Consider the following 25,677-nt stretch of genomic DNA (forward strand, 5'->3'; position numbering starts at 1 on the left):
ATCACCTCTGTGTCTTTATGTATTGCTCAAAGATAACGCTAATATTTGGGCTTTTATATTTTGTAGTTGTTTAACACAGTGTTCTGCTCCTGAAGAGGTCTTGCCTGGGTGATTTCGATCTGTTTTTGAGTTTTGCTTTTCCTTATTCCCCATGTGACTACTCTAGACCACAGCAGGATTGATTTTCTAAGAAATACGAAGGAGATTTCCTGAAACGTTTTTCTCAGGCAAATGGAAAAGCATAAGTGTTAGAAGACTTGTTTCAAGACCAGTTTCAAGGTGATAGAAACTCTAGTCCATTAGGTAATGCCTTGACTTCCTGTCAAATGTGACTACGCTGCTTCAATCTAGAAATTTAACCACATGCTTTTACCTCAGTATGGGGACTTTTGAATGAAATAAGTTAATATAATAAAAAAATCCAAGTTAAAAAAATAGTCAACTCTGACTTGTGAAGTCAATACATGAAAAAAAATGAATCTAAATAAAAGCACATGTTTTCAATAAAGAACATTTAGCTCAAAAATTAAGCAGCAATTTTAATTTTTGAAAATTGGGTGCTGGTGAGGGAGATCTCCACAAGGTCTCTCTCAGGAGTGATCTGCCCATCGGGGAAGCAAGCCTTTCAGGACTTGGTGCTTGCAGGTAGTCTAAAAGTCAACCTTTTCCCCATCTGCCACATTTTTAGCAATTTAAGAGCAAATAAATATTGTATAGCCCTAATCAATACAAGTGAACCTCTATAATATATATGTGAATAAAAACAAAAAATAATAAAAATTCAGTATCACATTTATTATAAACTTTCATAATAACCTTTAAGAGAAAAAAATATTGGTACAAAATTCAATTATATGAATAGGAAATGCAGAGGGACACTGGAAAATTAGAAAACCAAACTTCTTCAAGTTTTTCTGCCATCCAAAATGACTGGAGACAACTTAGTTCTTGGCTTAAAAGAGGAAGTGCTTGTCTAATTTGGTATGAACTTGGTTTATAATTGTTCAACTTACCAATTGAGATTATAGTTTTGATTACTGTATTTCTATGGTTATTAACAACACACATACACCACCATTAGATAGAGCTATATTTTCCAGTATGGAGGTTAATTTGTCTTATATATTAAGACTCTGTTCTAGTCCCTTTACCAGCTCTTTTCTTTCCCTTTTAGGGGCATTTCATAATATAGAGTACTAGTTCAGAGGAAGGACAAAGGAGTTAAAGCATGAATCTTAGTTCCATCCTACACAGGTTACACACCTTCTCTGAGCACAGTTTCCTCATCTGTGACGTGAGACTGAAAACAGGACTTCCCTCACAAGACTGTTGTGAGAATCCAACTCGTTAACATCCGTGGAGTTTCACAACAGTGCTTAGCACACAGAATGCCCACAGTGGATAAGTGCTTATGATTTCTAGAGCTCTGGGCAGAGAGAAAAAAAAAGGTGGAAATCAGTTTTCAACAGCACACAAGAGGACTTACAGGAAAGCCAGCAGCTTAAAATGATAACGAAGTTCATTTCTGAAGGATGCAAGAAATCTTCAACTTTCAAGTCTCATGGTTGGATCCCACCCTGCAAGGAGAGAGATATTTACAACCATCCCACACCCAAGCTGCCTCCTTCTCTGCCAGCCAGCCTCTTTCTGAGCCTGACTCATTTCAATCGATGGTGACCTAAATCTTACTTGGAAGTATGTCTATCTATTCATTTTAGAGGCAAGAGAGAGTGTAGAAGTGACACTTGAAGATGATTGGTACCATTACATCATTATGGCGCTTCCCAGAAAGGAATATTGGAAAAGAGCCAAAGACAGATGCATTCAGAGGCTCTCAAAGATTAATTCCTGAAAGACTAAGAACTTATTGTCACAGACAGTATTCACCTGTCTGGGAGGAATTTGGTAAAATCTATGTCCCCATTCAGATACCTCAACATGTGGTATCTGAATGGGGACATAGCACATGTGGGTGGCTGGGTCTAATCCCTAGAATCTGGAAAAGTGGCAGAGATAGAGAAACTGCACATGCTAATCAGAATCCATGAAAATTTATAGTGATAGTGAGCATTTTGCTATAAATAGAGTGTAACTGGGAAAAGACACTGCCTTAAAGCAATGTCATATCCCATAATAAAGTTCTTGAATCAAAACAGGGCAGTGGACATACACATGAAAATACCAAAACGTACCACCCTTATTAACATAAAGTGTCAACAGCGTACACAAAATCAATACTCTGAAAAATAATTCCTCGAAGACAAAAAGGACATTGTAGAGATTCACCTTCTGGAGGACATATTTTGAATTACTCAGTAGTGGTGAGATCTTATCCATCTGCATCTTGTTTCCTCAGTGACTCTTACCCAACAGCTCAAGTCTACAGAAGTTAACGGTGCTGATAGATTCCACAAGATCTGCATGGCGCACTGTGCTTCTTGGGACTGGTCACGGAGCTTTGATCTTTCCAATATTACTCTGAGGAGCTCGAGTAGCATCTCCTCATGAAGGAACATCAAGTTAATGGCAAATCCCCATCAAAGAGCATGTTCTGCTTTGAAGTCAGTAAACCTGAAGTTGTTTCAGGGTGATGGGAGGACAAACTAATTTCAGAGCATCAAAGAGAAATTCCAAGTATCAGACACTGTAGCCATTGCAACAGTGAACTCAGCTGGGTTCAAGGGAATGCAGTGATGAAAGAAAATTACCAATGGGAGGGGAAGAAAAGAAAGTTGGATGGCAAAACAACACCATTATACTTAATGTCCCATAGAAATGTAAACATTAGATTACAGAGTTAGGAAATTAATTGGCTTACACAGGGGTTGAGTCACAGAATGTGAATAATAGCATTTCATGACTTTAAATGCTTCATGGGTGGTAGATGAATATTATGTTTTAGAAAATTAACATTCTGCAAGGTCAAAGCCGGGATTAGCAAAGAATGGAGGTGGGTGTTTGTGTGCAAATGGTATCACACGGGGTTCCAACCTGACCAAACCTGAGATGCCAAAGATATTTCCATCCAGTCTATTCTTTGCATGTTCTCCAGGTCTAGACAGGAAATATTTTTTATTATTGTCCCATTCTGACAATAATCTATGATGATATAAAGAAATAGAACAAGTATATCCTGGATTATCCAATAACAGCTAGATGATAAACTCTTGCCACACAATTTCATGGTCTGCTTTTCACGTCTGTGTTATATACTCACATTAGTTCCATTCTTTTTACTTTGGTCTCCCACAGGCTAGACAAGTGCTCTGCCCTTAAACTGCATTCCCAACCCTTTTAATTTTCTATTTTGAGACAGGCTGACCTTGAACCTGTGACCTTCCTGCATCAGCTCCCAAGGAGCTAGAATTACAAGCCAGTCTTTTGACTTTGATTATAGTTAATAGATGAGAAAAAGAGGCTGACATAATGACATAATAGATGAGAAAAAGAGGCTGACATAATGCATATACATGTATCCCTACCAAGGAAGAAAAAGTGAAGCCTCAGTGCGCTGTACAGAGATTTCCCAGGGACGTCAACAGAGAGAGGCAGAGTCAGAACTGAGACACCACTGAGCAGGCACTGTGCCTAAGAAACCGGAGCCCCCCATCCCCCCTGCATTCCTATACTGAGTGTCTGCATCAGAAGAACAGCTTCATCTGCCCCTGGTTTAGACTTTATTGACTTTATTCAATGGCTATTACATTGTAAGTACTCTGTTAAACTCTGGAAATCTAAATATTAATACATCTTGATTAAGGTCCACCTCTAAATTCAACTATAAAAAGTAAAAACTAAAGTCCACTCTGTCATGGGAAGATAAACACAAGATTTAAAAAAAAATCAGTTTGGCTTCACAGTTATTTAAAAATCAGAAGTCAAGTTCAGTTGGCAGTTTGGCTTTTGTGGCATCTCATGCAGATGTGGATTTCTTCCAGCAACCAAGGCTACTTACTGTATGCACACCCATACACCTGGACCCGCATCCCAATCCTGCTAAAGGCAGTAAGCGCAGGAACCTGGCTTCGAAGCGGGGCTGGAGACAGTAGTGCACCATGCTGTCCGCGTTTGTGTTTCCTGAAAATCCCTGCGAAAACTCAGAGAAAGATCCAGGTCAGGGCAGAGAACCACATTCCCTTGGCCTCCGCTCCATGGATGGCAGAGCACATGCACTCTGTTGCTCTGGAAAAGCCCTCTTTCAAGAATGTCTGCTAATGTTTAGCCCAGATATGACGCCCTCTCCTGGGTCTCTCCATCAGTCACCATTGTCAAAGTTTTCTGTATTTATGGGACAGTGGAAATTTCATCAGCACCTTTAACATGTCCATAAACACAGTAGCTTCCATCAAATTTGCTTTTCTGAATTTTTTATCTCCTCTTCTAATCTCCAGGAAATAAAGATGCTCCCATCAACCACATCACCCAGGGTGGTAAAACACCTGGGTGATGAACTTCCAATGCTACAGAAGAATGGACATGAATGGGACATGAGGGTGGGGAAGGGACCTAGCATGGATCTGGCCCCACCCTCTTAGGTTCCAGACAGGAGATGCCTCGAGGTCAGTGGCTACCACCTTGGGTGGGAGGGCTCTCATCCTAGGGGTTTTACTTCAGGTGCAGAGTTCATCCCATGTCACCTGGCTGTCTCCACATCAGTGCAGGTCTTCTTTCCTACTCTACTTCAAAACTCAGATTTCCTGTGGCCAGAGTTCTGGGGGTCTCCAGTGAACCCGCCCCAACCTTATTTGCCTAGGGCAAAGGACAGTGCTTCTGCCTAGTGTCACCACCTGATCATCATCATGAAAGACCAGAGAGAGAGCAAAGAAGATTATGTAAAATACTTTTTGTCTCATTTCCAGCTGTGTATGGGGGAGAGCAGGTGAAGGAGGTTGGATCACTACCATGTACAATTAAGACACGTTAATCAAAAATCAAAACTAATAAAAATGTGCGGGAACAAGGGGAAGACTGATGTTCCCGCACATACACATTTATTTGAGATCACTTACCAATGACCAGTTCAATCAATAAGGTAAAAACAGTGCTGATAACCACTCACATGGAAGTATAAACTTAGAAAAATTAATATTTTCACTTCTTATACAATTTTCTGCTGTGTATAACTCCCTTTACCAGGGTGTTCAAACATAGCATTTGGGTTTTATATGAAAAAGTGCAGGGGTGGGTGGAGATGAGGGATTCATGAAGAACCTGCTTCCTAATGAATAAAGGTTTAAATCAGAACTTTTCAACTTTTTAGCTGCAGCCAAAGCTGTATTAGAGAGAAATTCAAAGACAGAGAGACTCTTTCACTTAATAATCATGAAATTAGGGAGTAAAATGTCTGCTTGCCGAGACTCTAACAGTAGAATGGCTTTTTCCTGACATGCCTGGGGCATGCAGTTACTCTCAATGTTTGGAGCTGGCCCATTACTTCAACCAACTGTCAGGGAAGTTATCTGGGCTGGGGCTGGGGCTCAGTGGTAGAGCACTTGCCTAGCACATGTGAGGTGCTTGGTTTGATCCTCAGCACTACATAAAAATAAATAAATAAAGGTATTATGTCCATTTAAACCTAAAACAATTGTTTTAAAAGGATGTTATGTGCCCAATTATTTTGCTTTGTTAAAGAATTTGCCAGCTTAACAATACAAATGGAATTAGAATCAATCTGCAAAGTCCCAGACCCCCTGAGGGCTTCCCTTGGTATAAATAAATAGAAATTGAACCACAGAACAGCCTTAGTGAGGGTGGTCAATTTCAATGCTAGTGTAAAGTCATATTATTCATATTTTTTTAGAATTGTAACCAGTTTCTTAAGATACCCACCAAATAAAGTCGTTCTTTAAAGATGCAGAAATTAAAAAGAGAGGGATGATCTACACGAGTATTTCACTCCTGTAACATTTAGGGCTCATTCTCGAAATCACCTTCTATTTTACAATAAAATACTGTGTCTTTAAAAATGTAAGGTAGTCTTTTATTCATTAAATTCCAAATTTGCCTTGAGAGTTTCCATAAGAGACGTGAATTTATAGGCAAGCAAAAACAGAAGCACGTTAGTCATAAGGAATAAAGAGCTCTTCCTGCCTGGTTTTGTTTCATAGAAAACAAAGGTTCTAGAAGCAGAGAGCCAGGCATTCTCTGTGGAAATATACAGCCCTCAGCAACTCTCCGGAGCCTTAAATCTTCATTTAGAGACAAATAAGAGACACAGCACTACTGAGAGGGGACAGTTAGCAAACGACTTTTAGAATCCACAGTCCTTCATATTCTCTTCTGTCCTTGCTCAGGCACCTGACCTTGATGGAAGGCACCATAATTTCTTTTGAAAGTGAAAAAATAATGTCTACCTGAAAATAGTGGACATGATTAAACCCATTAACGTATGTAAAGGATTTGTCAGATTATAGACTATTCTCTCCACAGAATTCCCCACCATTCGTATGTATGTGTTACAGCTTTGGGGGGACTTCTGAGAAACTGAGACAGTGCAAAGACCCACTTCAAACCCTGATTCTTGCAATCAAGTCAGAAGGATTTCAGACACGTCACTCAGAGATACAGGAATGAGTGTATTGAAGGGACAGGAAAGGGGAAGGGGACACTCTGAAGGGAGAGAATATGTCCTCTAGGAGTGGACAGGGATAGTGTCTTTTCTGTACTCTGGTTTTATGGGAGATCCCAGAGAAGTTTCCAGAAAGTCCCACCCAGACCCACCTCTTGAAGTTTGACTGACAGCAAAATGACTTCAAATATGAAACTACCAACAGCCATGACAAATCTAGGTCACCTTGGCCTATGCTGACCAGTTCTAATTGTATTCTTAACCACATGTTCTTACAGATTCTATGGTTAGGAGGAACTATCCTTATCTTCCAGTTTCAGGTTATGGCCACAGAATTCTTCCCTTCAGGGTAACTTGGATTCCTCTATCAACATCAATTTAGGCCTGCTTTTCTCCTGCAGATAACAGGGAGTTTGCTGAGGAATTGACATATCCTGTCCGCATAGGCCAGGCAGGCTGCAGGTAAATTGCTTCTTGGAAAAGAAAGCACGTGAGGGTCAGCATGGTGGGCCCACTTATAGAATTATCCCCTTGACCTCCTGTTCCCACCATCCTCCTCTATCTGGCCACTAACACTTTGGTTTGCTCTTCACATTCACATTGGCCAGATTTAACAATCTGGCTGGAGGGGCTACAATGCTCATGGGACCACCTGGCCTCCTACCTAATGTGGTTTCATGGATGACACTCTTTTTTATTTATTTATTTATTTTTTAGTTCTCGGGGGACACAACATCTTTGTTGGTATGTGGTGCTGAGGATCGAACCCAGGCTGCAGGCATGCCAGGCGAGCGTGCTACCGCTTGAGCCACATCCCCAGCCCATCATGGATGACACTCTTGATGAGGGGTCACTATCACACGCCCAGCCTTCAGTAGACAAATGGGCGGCCAGTCTAAGATTCATCATCAACAGTAATTTTTAAGAATTCTGAAACAGTTCTGTCTTTAATACATTTTTATTAAATCCTTATTTTAAATGATGAGTTTCAGAAGTGAACCTCAGAGACATTTGAGAGCAGGATTGAGTCTCCAGGAGGTACCACCAGTGCACCAAGCAATCCCACTGTTTCTTCAGTCAGAACTCACAAAGCAACATGTATGAAAGATACCAGTTTTTTGTTTTCCCAACACTTGAAAGTACTAAATAAGGAGCTCAGTGCCTAGCATGTGTGATGTTAGACTCTGTAAACAAGTCAGGATGGCACCTCGTATTTTGCCAGAGGAATGTTAGAGTTCATAAACAAGTCTGGATGGTGCCTTGCAAAATGCCAGAGGGAGTGGTTTGAGAAGTAACAAAAGCTAGCCATTAAGTGTGGAGATTCCTTATTGGTTGACTGATGTATCTAGCAATTATTTCCTGCCTGATACCTTGGGAGACAAAGCTCCTGGAAGAGGAAATAAAGCTTGGGGTCAGGTTACATTTTATGCATTTTTCCTTCATCTCTTCCAGCATTCTTTTCTCCAATATTATGTTTTCTTACAACAGTGAATTTACACCAGAATATTCTCTCTTATCTGCTTTTGGGGCCCACTGAAGTGTGTCTCTTCTGGAAATGATCCTAACTGGACAGCTAGCACTGCAATCTCAAGTTTTGTTTTCCTGTTTTTGTCTTTCCCTCATAACAGGATTGCTGTTATCAAGACACTGTCTGCCCTGGCCAGCCAAAAAAAAAATACATACACACACACACACACACACACACACACACACACACATATATATATATATATATGTATGTGTGTGTGTGTGTGTGTATTTTTTTTAACCTGAATATTCCCAGCATGAAAATTTTTGCCCCTACCCTCTGCCAAAAAAGTAAGAAACTTTTTTTAAAAAAGGACTGCTACAAAGAGTAGAGGACCAATGCCATATTCTGATCTTCCCTTTGGTTGATCCCCATCAATTTAGAAATGCTTCAGTGAATTGCCAAGGAAATCCCACCTTGCCCTTGAGTGCATTATGGTGGCATTGCCACAGGCAAAGTGAATTCAAGGACTTCATCAGTGAGCCCTGTGTTGGGTTCCCATGGTACAACTTGGATCTTGGGAGAGGAGGGTGGCTGGCTTCCCGAGGCCATGCACTCCCTGATTGGGGTGGGTGGGGTCATCATCTGGGCCCAGTCATGTTGATCTGTGAGTTGAGTGAATCCACCAGAGCTGCAATTCACAGCAGCCAGTGTAGATCCCACACATACGGCTGTTTACTGAAACACTGCTGCAGAGAATCTCTGTAAATTTTTCTGAATCTTCCAAGAGCAACAGAAAAAGAACTCTTAAGGTGGGTAATATCCATAGGGGGCAAGACCATATGGACTTGACATTTGAGTTAATGGAGTTCCAAGGGGTAGGGCTGGTTTTCTCTATGCTGAGAGGAAAAATAGTTATTGGTTGCTTGGCTCTATTGTTTCAGCTCCTGTTTTGCCACAGTAGTTTTGAGGTCAGATAGAAGAATAAAAAGAAAATAGGCAGAAAGGAGACAGAAAGGAAGGAATAGGAAATATAATTTTAAAGTTCCATATACTTTTCTCAGTTGGTCACTCTTCAAGCTCATCTCTCTCTCAGGGGCTTGGCACTCCCAAATTTCTGTGAAATCTATGAATCAACCTTGTGTATTGTCAATTAACCCACCACACAATACACTTCACTATGTAAAGAGAGAGGATATTTTAAGAAACCTATAGTTTAGGGGACTGTTCAGCATTACCTATTGATCAGATCATGGAAACCACATCAGATGAAGAATTCTGAGAATGTCCAAACCATCAAACACCCTATAACCAGACTGATGGCATTCTTACACACCTTCCCATACCCAGACCTCACCAAATTTTCTTTAAAAGAAGAGCCAGGAGTCCCCAAAACATGTCTCCCACTTGCGGGCTGACCCACATTCTCCCTTGAATGTGTATTCCTTGCTGTCCTTAAAAAAAAAAAAAAATCTCTGCCTCTATTGCACATGCTGAAATTCTCCTCCATCAGGTATGTCAAGGGTCCCCTTGGTCCTGAGTCAAGCTCTCCTTTCCTTGAAAACTCCTAAGGACTCTTTTCCAGAAATAGCTCTTCTCCTATGACAGCTTCACTTTCTTTTTATCTCCTTTCTTCCAGGTTTCTAACCAAAGGTGCCTTCTTCCTTTTTTTTTAAGACATAATCTCTTACCCATCTTCCCAATGACTACTGATTTCCTTTTAATCTTTTCTGGATTCTTAACTATGGCTTTCCTACTTAAGTTAGAGGAAATCACAGAGGAGAGTCAGGACAGCCAACATCAGGATATTCTAGTAAGGCTGATGTTTTGTGCTTTCCAAAGAGAGGTCATTCATGTGAAAGAGGTCTGCTGCAGTGTTCTGGACTTCCTGTGTGCTCGACAAGTGGGACCTCAGAACTCATATCACACATATTTTGCTCAATAGTAAGTCAAAGTTTGTGGTGAAGGCTTGGGATTTTCCTGGGGAATCTGACACGACTAAGCCAAAGGAGATGAAGGAAATCTTTTATGCAATTAGTCAGGGTCTCTTATCTGATCGTAGGTGGTCATATTTTTACATTAATAATAATTTAACAATAAAAAGTACTAAAAAAATGGCCATGAATTCTGTGACAGACTGACCCAGTAGAAGGACTCACTCAAGAATCCCCATCCTCATCACCAAATTGTTGGTGGAAAAAAGAAATCAAGACCCAAAGGATCATGCCAATTCATAAATATAGAATTGATTTTTTATTATTGTTGAGGAAAACCAGTCCCTGAAAGCATGCAGGTAGCCAGCAAGTGGGTTCAGAGCTGTGGTGGGTATTCAGCTCCAATTGTATGGGATTAAAGTTGTAGTTGTTATGCATCATCCTACTTTGAGAAAACAGCAGAACTGGATTGACACCATAGTTTTACAGAACGAACTACGAAGTCTTGTTTTACATACTGCTCTTTGAGGCTGGCTCTGAGGTCAAGGTCTTCAGAATTCAGAATCTGTGCTCACTCTGAGACAGTGTATTAGTCCCGTGATTGGTCACGTCTTTCAGTATTCCTCACTGAGAATGGATTAGGTTATTTCCCAGCTGGGTGTGTTTTTCACAGGCTTACCTGCCTCTCCGTGCTGATTATGCAACAGCTGAGCTTCTGAACATCTTCCCTCTGGAAGTGGCGTGCTTATTTAAAGTGAAACAACTGGTAGTTCAAATCATACTCCTATGAAGCTTTTATTTGCTGAACATTTGAATTTTAGAGTTTCCTGATTTAGGACTTTAAATCTCTTACCCATTTTTGAATGTGATCATTTGCTTAATTTTATATTTCTTAGAATCTCCTTAATCAAGTCGTATTGTGTGTTTGAATAGGTATTCACTTATTCAGACTTAAAAAGGGCTGCACTTTGAAAGACCTAGAAGTATGCTAATGACATTTTAGGGGAAATCAAATAGACCATGAAATTGAAGTTGAAGCTCCAAGACTGTAAATATTGATGACAGAAAGAAAGATGAGTAATCACAGGAAGGGAAGTAAAATGCTTTGGACTAAAAAACAGAAATACCAGAGGCAAATAGTCAACTTGCCAGACTTAACGGGGACAAGGGCCTACACAGGGTCTGCAGAATGTATCTGAGATTTACCTTTTGGTTCTTATACTCACCCAACCCGCCTAGCACAGGCACACCTGTTATACTAAGAGAGACAGCTTCTTGCACACGTACACACCCAAGTGACAGCCAACATGTCTCCAGAGACAGACTTTAAGAACATATGTCACTCTTGCATGAGGTCGGCCAATGGTTTCATGACGCCTCTTTGAAATTGAGATCATTTGTTTTGCCCGTGATATGTGCTTAGAATATGCGAATAGGGAAATGTATCAATATCTTCATTAACCATTAAGTTCTGGTTGAATCACGTATGCTGCGTCTGGAATCACTAATTAAAAATAAGTTCATAATCACAAGAGAAAAAGAAAAACTGGCTAAAAGAACATGAGTCACCTTGAACAGATACTCCATTTTGCAGGAATAAATTCAGATATGACCTGATCTTTGTTAAATCACACTGAATTGGCTCAAATGGCATTTGCTAGAAAAAATCAATAGCTTCCCAATCAGGATGTATTTATCAACTCAATTCTAAATCAATAATACTTCTCTCCAAAGTTAGTTTTGATCATTTTTTGTTGGATTTTTCTTTTTAAGAGGATAACTGTCCATTTTGATAGCAAGAAACAATACAACAAGAACAACAAACAAAAAAAAACCTTACCTCATTCACAATTTTCTTCTCAAGTTAGAATTGTTAGATATGTCTTGCTACAGTTTGGATATACCTTAAGTTGTTCTTCCAAATGTCCACGTGTTGGACTTGGTCCATAGCACGGTGTGGAACTTTTTAAGAAGGGAGCCCAAGGGGCACCTGTAGGTTACTGAGACCACCTCAGTCTCTCTGGATTCCTGTCTTGAGATGTGATCTCTCCCTCCTGTACACAAGGTCATCACTGCTATCCACCATGATGTGATGCAGCCATGCAGGCCCTCACCAAAGCTAAGCCAGTGCCATGCCCTTGAACTTCCAACACTATGAACTAAATAAACCTCTTTTCTTAGTGAAGTTAGTCTACCTCAGGTATTTCATTATAATAAAGTTAAATGGACTAATAGAGTTTTATAATATATTTATAAGATAAATAGGTTTATTATTACAGGGAAAGTTATTTTTACAAAAAAAAGCACCCATCATTTATCAAAAATATCAATTTTGGGGAGGGGGATAGGAAAAGGAAAGGCAGTGGAATGAATCTGACCTAACTTTCCTATGTACATGTATGAAAATACCCCAATGAATCCCACCATCATGTTCATCTACAAGAAGAGGGTCCTAATTAGAATAAGACACAGTCCATGCTTATATAATTATATCAAAATGGATTCTATTGTCATGTTCTACTAAAAAAAAGAACCAATTTTTTTTAAAGATATAAATTTTGCATTTAAAGGAAACATTAATTTAAACAAAATCTAGCCAGATATATTTGAAATCTGTTAAAATAAATGGTTAACCCCCATCAAATTATGTTTCAAAGCTGTTTTAGATGTTTTGGTAAAAAGATAAAAGTGATTTCCTTAGCATTTACAAAAGTCCATAATATCGCTAAGCCAAAATGATAATAGGCATTTGACAATAAATTTGAGATGCATGCTGCTACACATGAAAATTTAAATATTGAATTGGAGAGAAAAGGAAAGTAGATATGTTTCTGAAAAGCAAATTGAAATGAGTGTGAGACATTCTGTTTCTGCCCCTGTCCCTTGTCATGTGTAACTGCACCTCAGCTGGAGGCCAGAGACCTGATTCAAGGTGACTGACAATGACCCCCAGGAATTTAGTCCCCAAGAAGGTCTCTTGACTCCCTTGGGAGTAGGCATTAAATGTGCCTATTTTAAGTATTAAATATAAAGTCTCCATTGCTAATATGTTAGCCTGGTATTTTATTATATGGAGATAAATGTCTTACTTTTCATCTGTCTCCATCCGTGAGAGGTAAGTGAGCCTTGGAAAGACTCATTCTGCTTATCTCCTTCTATTGTCTGATTTTGATCAGAGATAACAAAGAAAAAAATATGATCTATTGAGTTGGTGAAAAATTAAAATAAAATGATAGATGTTTAAGGAGATGGACATGCTAATGACCCCGAGTCAATCATTAGGCGTCTTATACACGTATCACATCATCACACCAGACCCCATAAATATATATGTTATATGATGGTTTGTGTCAAAAAATAAAAAAGAAAGAAAATTAAAATACAGAAAAACTAATATAAAAGTGGAAGTCATGCTTTCTTTCAATCTTGAAAAATAACTGCTCAAGGGTTTGTCCTGCCACCCCTTCTTCTGCTGCACGTTCATCTTTAGTCAGGGTGTGTTCCATTCTGACTCCTTGCCACCCCACAGGGTGTCTGTGGTGACTGCACAGCTCCTCCCCTGGCACTTAGGGGCTCAGCTCCCACAGGGGCAGCTTCACACAGACCTCCCCGCTTTGCTTTGGGGCTATGATGTGCCCTGGGCAGACTGTGTTCTGAAGGTGGGGGCACTGGTTCTCTGCACCCTATGGGGAGCTGTACTAGTTGACCTGTGTCAGGTTCCTATCTGCTTTTATCTCATCCTGTGTTGGGTGCCTCAGGCTGCAGAGAGCCTCAGCCCCCCACCCTACTGCCTCAGAGATAGCCTGCCTGGGTCCCTTCCCTCACCTCTAGCTGTTTCTCCTACCCAGGAGAGGGGGGTGAGGAAGAGGGAGAGATTCAGAGCTGCATAAATGGTTTGGCTTCTGCTTTAGGACTGACAAGAGGACCTCACAGGGTTGGTTACCAGCTCTTTCAAACCTCTTGGGTCCCCTGAGAAGATACTCCCCATGTTTTTAATTTTTATTATTTTAATTATACATATCAATGGGATATAGGGAGATGATTCAACACATGTATAGTTGTAATCATCAAATCAGGGTAGATATTTCCATCCCATTAAACATTTAAAAGACTTTTTTTTATCAACACAGAATAAGTTCTAACATTCTGCAGCACAGTGGGGTGACTGCGCTCTACAATAACCTTTTGTATGTTTTATGAACAACTAGAATAGAGGAGCTCCAGGCTCCAAACACAAAGTCATGCCCAGGAGAGGGAGACATTAATTGCTCTAGTTCTATCAGTTCATATTGTACCTGTGTATATCCATTCACCTTATCTTTTAACTTTTGTTTGGATAAATTACTTCATTTTGCTACAAATGTCTAGCAAAAAGAAGTAACTATGTTTAGGTTTGAATCTCTAGAATAATAACCTTGATTATCTGATTTTTCTCCACCGGCTCCCCTCAGTTTAGATTTACAAAATATATCCTCTCGATGACAATGTTCACAAGTTTCTAGGATCAGTTCGGGATGTGTTTCCACTTTATGGAAACTTTCCAATCACTCCTAAAAGCTGCCTTTGCCTTCTTTTCTTTCTTCTTTGCATACTGGGAGGTTTTGTTTTGGATCATCCCTCTGCCCTAGAGCTTGTGTTCCATTCTTCACTAGACTTTTGGTGGAGGCAGGATAAGGAGCAGAACTAATTGAAATCATTTGGTCTTGACTATGCTCCAGGTCACATGACTTCTGGATCTGCCACTGATGTTAATGTTTCATACAGAGATGCTAAAATAAGTTTTGGCTCAGAACTGAGTCCAAACTTGCCATCTTAAATTTGAGAAGGAGGGTTTCACAATGAGATGAAAATCATGCCAAATCTGTTCAAATTGTGATTCTTCCACACCCTATGGAATGGGTGGCTGTTCTATGTTTGGGATAAAACATATAAGTAACTGCCTGAGAAACTCTCAAGAGAAATTAATTCTGTCTTCATTCAACCTAAGTTAGTACTAGTTGACTTGAGTGAAGTTTCTTCACCTAGCTGATTCTCTGTCTGACCATATGTCTTCATGAAAATTAAATGCGAGAAATGTCAACCATTTCAGACTGCACTTGACTTTTAAGTTATGTTCGGTTGGCCCTCTGTGACCACAGTTCTACATCCATGGATTCCACCAGTCGTGAGTCAAAAATATTCCACCCAAATTGGGTCTGTGCTGAACATGCACAGATGTGTTTCTCGTCTTTGTTCCTTAAACAATGCAGACAAGAAGTACTTAAATTGTATTAAGCATTATTTAGAAATGACTTAAGCCATTCAGGAGGACATGCATAGGTTATGTGGAAACATTACACCATTTTACATTAGGGATTTGAGCATCTATGGATTTTGGTATACTGGCAGGCTCCTGGATCCAATCCCTGATGGATACCAAAGAGTGACTCTATTCAATAAATTTTCTCCCTTTTATTTTTCCGTTTCCTTGTGTAATCATCTCCCACTCTAAATCTGGCTTAATGAAGTCTACTTTCAGAAAATAGGACTTAGAGCTATTTCGGTATACCCAAATATGTTTCAGAGAAAACTTTTATTTAATATTTTGGGCAAAGCAGTAGAATCTATCACATGGTAAAGCTCCAAGTAGATCTGAAATTGGTCCAAGAGCAGACTGGGATCAGCTGAGTTGAATGAATGGTCAGTTTGAACTAATGCAATCTGTCCAAATGTCCATTATTGATATCCGTCAGGAGCCTCTGCCTGCAGGACTTATTTTGTGTGGCTACAGATCTTTCAGTCAGTAGATGCACTGTCCCTTATACATTTTTCCAAAGGGTTTCATAGCCTTCATAGTTTCCCTTCTACCACTTAGCACTATAGCTTTTAATAATCAAGTATTTTACATTGTTTGCCAGAATATATGTCACTATTTCAATATCTTGAGCTGTGAGCTCATGGGTTTGAGGCTGAGACCTAGTGACTACTTTGGCTCCTTCTATAAGCTAACAGTTGTATTCTGCATTATCTTTGCTTAAAATTCACAAAAAGAGTAGCTGGGCATGGTGGTGCACACCTATAATCTTAGCTACTTAGGAGGGTGACTAAGTAGGAGGATCACTTGAGCCCACGAGTTCAAGGCCAGCCTGGGAAACAAAGTGAGACTTGATCTCTTTAAAAAAAATCCACAGCTCCCTGTTATAGTGGCTGAAGTCCATGAAATATAATCACTTAGAAATAATGCCTTCACACTGGGGCTAACCGGAGACAATGACAAGCACTAGCAAGCACTTTAGATAGACAAACCAGCAAATGTTCCCTCAAGAATAACTTCCTGGCATAGAGGTGGATTAATGTTTGAAGGAATCAATTTTCTGCAAATATTTATTTTGGAGTTATGTGTTGACTCTTAGGAATTGTTAATGCAGTTCCAAAGAGCTTTAAAACATTGGAAATGTCCAGATGTCTTACCAGTCTGTCTTGGTCTGCTCAGGCTGTCATGGTAAACTATCAGAGACTGGGGCCTTCAACACTAGGCTTTCATTCCTCACAGTCCTTAGAGTGAGAAGTCTAAGCTAAGGTTGTCTTCATGGCTGGCTCCTGACAAGGGCTTTCTTTTGGATTTGCAGATAGCCACTTTCTCTCTGTGTCCTCACATGGAGGAGAGAGAAATCTCCCTTCCTCTTCCTAAAAGGCCACAGTCCTATTGGATTGAGTTGGATTGATCCCCATGATTTCATTTAACCTTGATTACCTGTTCAGTGGGCCACATTCAAACACAGCCACATTGTAGGTTAAGACTTCAACATGGGAATGTGGGTGGGGGGTGGGGATAGTTCCATTCAAAAAATACTCCATTTGGATGATTTTTCTAAGGAAAAAAAAATCTGAGAAAAAAGAAAACCTAAAAATATTTGGCTGTTAAAATCTGTCTTTCAGTACAAACTTTTTAAAATTAAACCCTTAGGAAAAAAAAAACCAATTTTCCCATTAATAATGGTCATAGATGTTGGCTAATAGTCTTTAAAATGTATCTTCTCCAATTAGGTTTAGCAAAGGCAATTTTAAGATTAAAAAAATCCACCCATCTTTAAATAATAAACAAGAAGTAAATAAATATTATGGAAATACTAATTGTTCTGGTTTGGATATGTGGGGGTCATGTGTCAGGCAATGCAGGGATGTTCAGAGGTGAAACCATTAGATGAGAGATGTAACCTCATTGGTTGGTTAATGCATCTGATGGATTAATAATGTGAATGGACTACAGACAGGTGGGGGTCCTTGGAGGAAGTAGGTCACAGGGGTGGGAGTGCCCTTGGGGATTAGATCTTGTCCTAGCTCCCTCTCTTTTCCAGCTCCCCCTCCCTCCCTCTCTGCCTTTAGGTTGCCATGAACTGAGCAGCTTTCATCCAGAATATTCTTCTGCCATGATTTCTGCTTCACCTCTGGCCCTGAGCCACAGGCTGCCAACAATGGATCAACTCTCTGAAGCTGTGAGCCAAAATACACTTTGCCTCCTCTAAGTTGTTGTCAGGTATTTTGATTACAGTCGGGAAAAGCTAACACGCCAATTTAGCTTCTATACATTGAAGGACACTCTTTCTTGCTGACTGAACTGGTTTATGGATTTTTCTGGTATACAGTTACCAGAAAAACTTATCTGTGGATAAACCATTACTGAATTACCACGGAGAGCATGATTCACAGAGACTAATGGTGTTTTAAATAGACACTGTAAACTATGATAAAATTCTTATCAAAATCAGTGGAAAATATCTAATGGAGACAGATAAGAGAGGAGGATAAAAATATATACCAGTTGTCTACTTATGATTGCATTTATATAAGCAGTAATATCACTAGAAATAATCATCCTACACCAAGCATTCCAATTTGTTCTGGAAATTTTTACCTTTTACTTTTTCATTTGTTATTTATTTGCTGGTGCTAGGGATCCAACTCCAGGCCTCATACATTCTAGGCAAGCACTCTTATCACTGAGCTACTTCCCCAGCCCTTTTAACTGACATTATTTCCAAATGTCAGAATCTTCACCAGTCATCACAATGATCCTCATAATTTATGGGTATTTTGTCTGAACTCCCACAAAAGGATCAAAGCACTCATGTTTGGGCAGCTCTGCAGATACACACAGGGTGCTGAGGTCCAATTCAGGGACACAGTGTGGCTAACATCCCCTGTTCTCATTCCCTAGAAGCATGCTGAGCAAGGAGTCTTCTCATTGTACCTCTGAATAATGCTCATTCTAATTTTACATAGCTTTTAAAATAACATAGAAAAACGGGAAGACAATAATATACAATGACACATGGTGGAAATAATATTTTTAATAAAATATCTAAAAGCTAGCTATAGCATGTCTCTATTATGTGATACTACATACTGATTTTCTTTTCTTTTTTTTTTCTTTTGCTTTTCTTACTCATATTTTATTTAAAGAATTGATTACATGTACATACTGATTTTCTGCCATGTTAGAAAATATTACAGGTTGGTTATTTCTAGTGATTTTACTACTTGTCAGAAATGCAATAAATATATAGCTGGTACATGTATTTTACCCTTCTCTCTTATCTATCACTTATTGATCTATCTCCGTTATCTAATCTACCTAGCCATCTACTTTTTATCGATATCTATCTCTATTTTCTATCATCTATCGTCTAGCCAAAATAACCAGAACAAACCTGCCTACTTTCCATCTTACAATGAACCACACAAAACTTCAAAGATGTCTTTTTCCTGCTCTTGGATGCCTTCTCCTATAGTCTGGATCTTAAATTTATCCCAAAGGCCAGTGTGTTGATGGTTTGTTTCCCAAACTGTAGAGCTCTGGGACTTGGTGGAACCTTTAGCAGATGAGGACACGTGGGAGGGAGTTAGGTCACTGAACACATGTCCTTGAAGGGGTTATTGGGACCCCAGGTCTTTCTCTCTCTTTGCTTTTCAGTGACCACAAAGTCAGCTCAGCTCCATCATCACATCTGCCGGGATGTGCAACCTCACTACAGGCCCCAAAGTGACAGCCTGCCGCAGCCTGGCTGCAGCAAAATAGCCGGGGGGTGACGAATAACTTGTATACGTTGATACAGCAGGAATGGGAGCCATTTATTGTAGGACAACAGAGCTATTTATACATTTTGCACAGCTTATCTTTATTAGCATAAACTAGATACATCAGTCAACCAATAAGGAATCTGCACACTTAATGGCCCACTTTTGTTACTTCTCAAACCACTCCCTCTGGCATTTTGCCAGGCACCACCCAAGCTTGTTTATGAACTCTAACATTTCCCTGGCAAAATACCAGGTGTTATTTTGACTTGTTTACAGACCTTAACAACAGCCTGCCAATCGTGGACTGAAACCTCCCTAATGTGAGCCTCAATGAACCTGTCGCGTTCTAGGATGCCTATCTCAAGTGTTATGATAGAGTAAAAGAAGCTGACTGACACACCTTGACAACCTCGCTCCAGGAAAGAGATAAACATAATATAAATATATGTTCATAAACATTTTGTATTTATGCAAAATATTTTTATATTTCAATATATAAGTGTAATGTATAATTATATTTATATTATATGTGATATAATTAATAAATACATAATATAATTAATATACATGATATACATAAATATAAATATAAAATTTAAGGCTGCTCCTTCTGCTTTGTCTGCACACACTAACTTTAGACCTTCTCCAATCCCCATTCTCATATGTCTCCTGGTGCTCAGTGACCACCAGGATCCATCATTGTCACACACTGACCCTGGGATTCAGTTCTCAGCCTTGGTTACCCTGGTGTGTAAGAGCACTGCTGTGGCACGCCCTCCCTAGTTCTCTCTCCCACTTGTTTCCTGGTCTCCTGTCGTGATTTTTTTTACCCTATAAAACTCCCACGTATTCCTTAGACTTTTTTCTAACTCTGCCCTCATCTCCGAATGTGCCTCCTGCCACCGTCTTCTCTGGCTGTCCCCTTTCTCCGTTCTGTTTTCAGATCAAGTGTCACCTCTTCAGCGTGGCCCCTCTCATCCCCGTCCCTCCTGCTGTGTGTCATGACTCCTGTTCTAGCTGCTGCTGTTGACAGCACTACTTGGCTGGATGGTGGTGGCGTGCTCACGCTAGGGCCACCCTCTCCATGCCTTCTCTCAGGTTTTGCTCTGAGTTCCTAATTCCTAGCACTGTGCCCACCCCCTTATAGAGTTCAAAGACATAACTGAGGCTGACAGAAATTTAACCACTGTCGTCCACCGTGGTCTCCCAGATGGACCCACATATTAGACCACGGGAAATGCTGTGGGGTCCCAGCTGCTGCGGTGGAGGAGCTTTTCCTCAGCATCAGGCTCCAGGAGAGAGAGGGGGCCCTTGTCACCCCCCAAGCTCCCTACTCTCGCCAAACAAGAGGGATGTGAGGGAATCTTTTCCAAATCACCTCCTGGATTGTGTCTTAGCAGTGGATCTTCAGATTCTCTGGTGGGAATTCCCACAGCACAGCGCAGAGCAAACTGGGAAGGATGTGGCTTAGAGGACAGTCAACCCCTCTACTGGCCGGGGGGGGGGGGGGTGACCTCCATCACTCACGAGGTTCTAGAGAAACTAGAGGCTAGAAGGTCATGAGAAAAGTGTGAAACAATGCTCCTTCACTCCTACTCCCAACCAGAAAGCCTGGGGTCTGGCCGTGCCTTTGTGCCTCACAGGAAGTCTTTCCAGAACCTTCTCTCCTCCCAGCCAGAACAGGCCTCCTTTAGCTGTGCTTCCAACAATCTTTCACAGAACTCAAGAGTATTTAGCTGCATCTCTCTTTGATCAGTGAACCTAGGTGTATCTTGCTCACCCACACAAAGGCAGCACTAACGACCATCACTTTTGTGGCCTACTGCTATTCATACTTGACATATGGCAAAATAGGAAACATGCAGCTTATGAATTGTCTATTAGATTGGTTCACTTTAAGTTCCACTACACTAACTTCTGTTTACATCGCTTCCATCCTCAGAACTTGTTTCTAAAATACAGTTTCCACCTATAAAAAATGTGAAGCTCTGGGGATGTAGCTCAGTGGTAGAGCGCTTGGCCTGCATACCTGAGGCCCTGGGTTCCATCCCCAATACTGCAAATCATAATAATGATCATAATAATAATAATAATAAAAGAAACAGAATTGATTTCTAAATTTCTTTCCTATACTCCAGAATTCTTAGATGCTCTTATTTATAACTACAGAGTACATTTTTGAGATCTTAAAATAGACATGTAAAATTCAGATTTTGGGGATTTTAGATCCCAGATTAGGAGAGTTTATGAACTCTTCCCCAAGCCTGCTAACTCCTCCCATCACAGTAACCCATGAGGCACAGACTGGCAAACAAGTGCAGAAAGATCCCTCTTGGCTGTGTCCTATGGTTCAATTTTCAGGTCAATTGTCACCCTTCGATACCACCTGCTCAGAGGACAGCAGAGGGTCCTTGACAGCACTGGATTTCCAGATCTGCCTAATCTCCAAGAGCATGTTCCCAACTCCCTCCAGATAAAAATCGCTCTACATTTTAGAAACATCCTCAGGAACTGCCTTCATTTTAAGGTCTTCATTTTCTTGATAAGTTTTTATTCCTTCTCTGTGGGATAAACTTTATGCATATATGATTTGTGTAGTGTCACAGGTCCCCAGGCTTCAAAGGGCTCCCTCAGTCTTTGGTCTTATTCTCTGCTTGTGTCATCATTAAGAATTATTAAATTCCTAATGATTTTTGAGTAAGAAGCCCCATATTTTCATTTTGTACTGGGGCCAGTTTCTATGATTTGAGGAGAGTTAATTTGAGGAGAGTTAATAATAAAGACTCTGGAGCCACTTACTAAATTCAGGACTTTGGATAAAATGCTAGGATACCCTATGCAAGAAGTATTTATTATCATCATTATTCCAGCTTGGATTCCCTATCCGAAATGTTGAAATGTTTCAGTTTTTTTTTTTTTAATATTTACGTTTTAGAATATTCGCATATGCCTCATGAGTTATCTTAGAAATCAGACCCAAGTCTAAGCACACAATTATGTTTCATGTATGCCTCATATACTTAGGCCAAAAGTAATTTTATACCACATTTTTAGTGTGCCTGTGACTGGATGTCCATTCCTCCCATGAGGTCAGGTGTGGATTTTTCTCCTTGTGGATCAGTGCATAGAGTTTCAGATTTTGGAATATTTCAGATTTTAGATTATTGGATGAGGGATATTCAACCTATATTATTATTATTATCATTATTATTTATGTTTGTAGATATGAATGTGTTCTTGTAAAGCTTCAAAGAATACAGGAGGCTGAGGCATGAGAATGGAGAGTTCAAAGCCAGCCTCAGCAACTTAACAAGGCCCTAAGCAACTTACTGAGACCCTTTCTCTAAATAAAATATAAACAAGGACTGGGGAGGTGACTCAATGGTAAAACGTCCCAGGTTCAATCCCTGATGCCCTGATGTGCGCTCACACACACACACACACACACACACACACACACACACAAATGAAAAATTATAAAAATCAAAGAATACCTAAATATATGGAGCAAAATGAGTTAGTCATCTTTTGCCAGTCTGTCCCCTCTCCCTCTCCCTCCCTCCCTCTCTCTCTCTTCTTCTCATTCTCTCTCTTCCCTAGGAATAACCAAAACAGGAAGTACTCTTCAAGTTCTTAACACTGTGGTCACATATATTTTATATACTTTATGCTGTTGTCTGGGTGTGGTGAACATCCTGTGCAGACAGGGTGGAGATGCCCTTATTTATTTCTGTTCCGAGGGTTTCCTAGGGATAGTGTTCCTAACCCACAGGATTGTTCATTGCTGAATCACTCTTTTTCACCATCACATGGAGGTGTATTTTAAGCATTCAGTCAAGTCGGTGACTGCAGGAACTGCACAGCGTATTTTTCTTCTTGGCCACAGAAGATTGTCAGGTTGGTATAATGAAGGCATAAATAGAATGACTTGCTAAAATTTAATGATTTTTCCCCTTTAACTGAATTTTGGCTAGCTTTCAAACAAGCCAAAGGAGAGGGGATTATATTCCCTGATGTAAACCAGTGTCCTGGGCGTCAGCATGATCAGGGTCGTGTGCTGGGCACCTCCCAGGAACTTCATCAGACCCTTGCTCAGATATAGTTCCTGACCAGTTGTCATGATAACTAGGATCACCCTCACCTAATTCTGGTCGAAATGCAACACTGATTCCGGATCTTACATAGAAATATTGATTTTCACTACTTTTCTTCTAGATTATTTTACAGATTTTAGATTTCCAGTTTTAGAAGAAAATTCCTTGTTCCTTATTTTAGAAATTCCTTGTTCCTTGTTTTCCTGCATTTTAGAAATACAATTTTTAGAGTGCAAATGTATTTTATTGTAAGACTAAAGTAAGAATTTAACTGAACTCACCAAAAGTGGTTGTTTCAGCCTAACATATTTTACAACTGGTACCCCAGGTCTGGAAAAATAAACAAAGTAAAAGTATTATGTCCATCTACAACTAAAAAAAAAATTGTTGTTGTTTGTTTTTTAAAAAGAAAACTACTAGAAAGAGTCACTTCTCTCAAAATGTCACCTCCAGATCTTGTATCTGAGATGCCGCGATCTAAGTAGGCATCCTTTGTCTGCAAGCCTTTTAGTGCTCATGGATTCCCTTATTAGAGTTTAAATTCCCTTCCCTGGTGATTCTTAGGAGTTAGTTTCCTGTTCATTAATTTATTCAAAATATTTATGAAAGCAGAAGACTCTTGGGCACTGGAAAAATGCAGTGAATAGGTCACCCTTTATAAAAGACTAAATTTGGTCTCTTCATTCTTTTGCCTTGGGCTGGTTCTGCGAGGGAAATAAAGTATAGACTGTGTTAGAGGAAGTGGATCATGAACTGAGGGAGGTCTAAGGTGGAGCTGTGGCTTTACAATGGAGAGCTCTTTCCTCCGAGCACATTTCAGAGAAAAATCTCAAGCAATGAAAAAAACTTGAGCAAGTTAAAGCAATAAGAATGTACCACAGTGTGATAAAAAAGACACTTAACCAATTTATAATTACACTCCTAACATATAAACTGCTTCCTTATTTACAAGTTGAGACTATCAGGAGTCAGATTTCTGGGTATAAGTAATCATTCTTCTCTATACTTTTGCATAAACTTCTCTTTCTTAAAAATTTTATGGCTGTTTCTGTAGCAACTCCAAATGAAAACAGTGAAAAAAATTGCCTATTTTTTTAACTCTAAATATTCAATTCAAATCTAGATGAAGTAGTAAAGAATATTACCAGCCTTTTGGTTCCTTGCTACTAAGAAGCATTTTCTTGGTAGATTTTGAGATTATAGTCATTGAAGAAGTTGTAGGCATGTTTTCAGGTAGAAGTTTTGTGTTATGGCTAGAACACCTGAGATCTACCCTCTTAAACAATGTGCACAACACAGTATTGTTGAACTATAGGCACAATGTTGTACAGAGGATCTCTAGAACTTATTCATCTTATGTAATTGAAAGTTTATGCATGAAAAGATAACAGGTGTTGATGAGGCTGTGGAGGACAAGAAATTCTTGTGCACCATGGGTGGGAATATAAAAATGGTGCAGCAGCTATGGAAACCATGATGGTGGTTCCTCAAAAGATAAAAAATAGAGCTACCATGGCATCCAAGAATACCAGTTCCGGGTATTTTCCCAAGAGAACTGAAGTCAGGATCTGAAAGAGCAATTTGTCCTCCCACATCCATTGCAACATTACTAAGAGCAGCCAAGATGAGGAACAACACAAATGCTCATCAATGGATGAATGAATAAAGAACATATGGTAGAAATTCTAAATCACCAGCTGAAGTGGTCCAAAACAATTCTTAGTATTCACATGACATTTGTCATCTTGACACTCATATCTTGAAGATGCAATTCTATACAGGATAGTAACCAATGATTTGAATATTATCTCTGTAGGGTTTAGATTTTTCCTGTCACTGAAACGTCTTCAGTGATGCAGCCAACTCAAACATCCCCTGGGAATTGGGTCTCTGTGATTCCTGGCTGGACCCATTAGGAGAACTCCCTACAAAATTTTGCAGCTTCAGGATGGGCCTGGATAGACTGAGGGTGGTGAGATCCCTCCAGCTCTTTCACCCTCTCCAGAGCCATGGCCCAAGGCTGCTTCCCACAGGTCATGTTATAGGCTCACTTTGCAAAATCCCCACGAGCCAGCCTGTGAGAAACCTTCAGCAGGAGATGAGGTGACCCTGAGAAAGTGTAAGTACCTAGCATCTTTCTGCCCACGTGCAACCTACTTAGAAGCTGAGTGAAGTTCCACTAGATTTCATGGAAGGGAGGATTCTTCTTTTACACTGGAAGATCTAAATCCGAGTTCAAGAACTATCATGATTTCAACTATGATATGAGTCACCTGTCATCCTGGAATGTCCATGTCTTCATTTGCAAAATGGAGATAACAGTTACCCCACAAGGACCTTACCTGAGAAAAGATGTGCACATGTCTGCAAACATAGCACATTAGAATATTCAAACAATTTCTACTTCAAATCCACTTTGGAATGAAGCAAGGTAGAAAGAAGATAGTAAAAGAATAAAAAAGAAGAACAAAGATTTTTCTGTGTTAATCAGCTTTTTGTTGCTGTGAACAAAATACCTGACAAAAGCAACTTGGAGGAGAAAGGATTTATTTT

General features: G+C 39.9%; 1 protein-coding gene across 1 annotated transcript in view; it reads right to left on the bottom strand.

Annotated features, from left to right (window-relative positions):
- The window catches only part of LOC144251566 (contactin-associated protein-like 3), a 130,488-nt gene that overhangs the window by 83,314 nt on the left and 21,497 nt on the right, over positions 1-25,677 (bottom strand). The window contains 2 exon segments of the mRNA XM_077794414.1: positions 3,956-3,997; positions 4,000-4,087. Coding sequence (XP_077650540.1) covers positions 3,956-3,997; positions 4,000-4,087 — 130 coding nt within the window.

The sequence above is a fragment of the Urocitellus parryii genome, unplaced genomic scaffold, assembly GCF_045843805.1.
Source record: "Urocitellus parryii isolate mUroPar1 unplaced genomic scaffold, mUroPar1.hap1 Scaffold_108, whole genome shotgun sequence".
In the NCBI taxonomy this organism is placed as follows: Eukaryota; Metazoa; Chordata; class Mammalia; order Rodentia; family Sciuridae; genus Urocitellus; species Urocitellus parryii.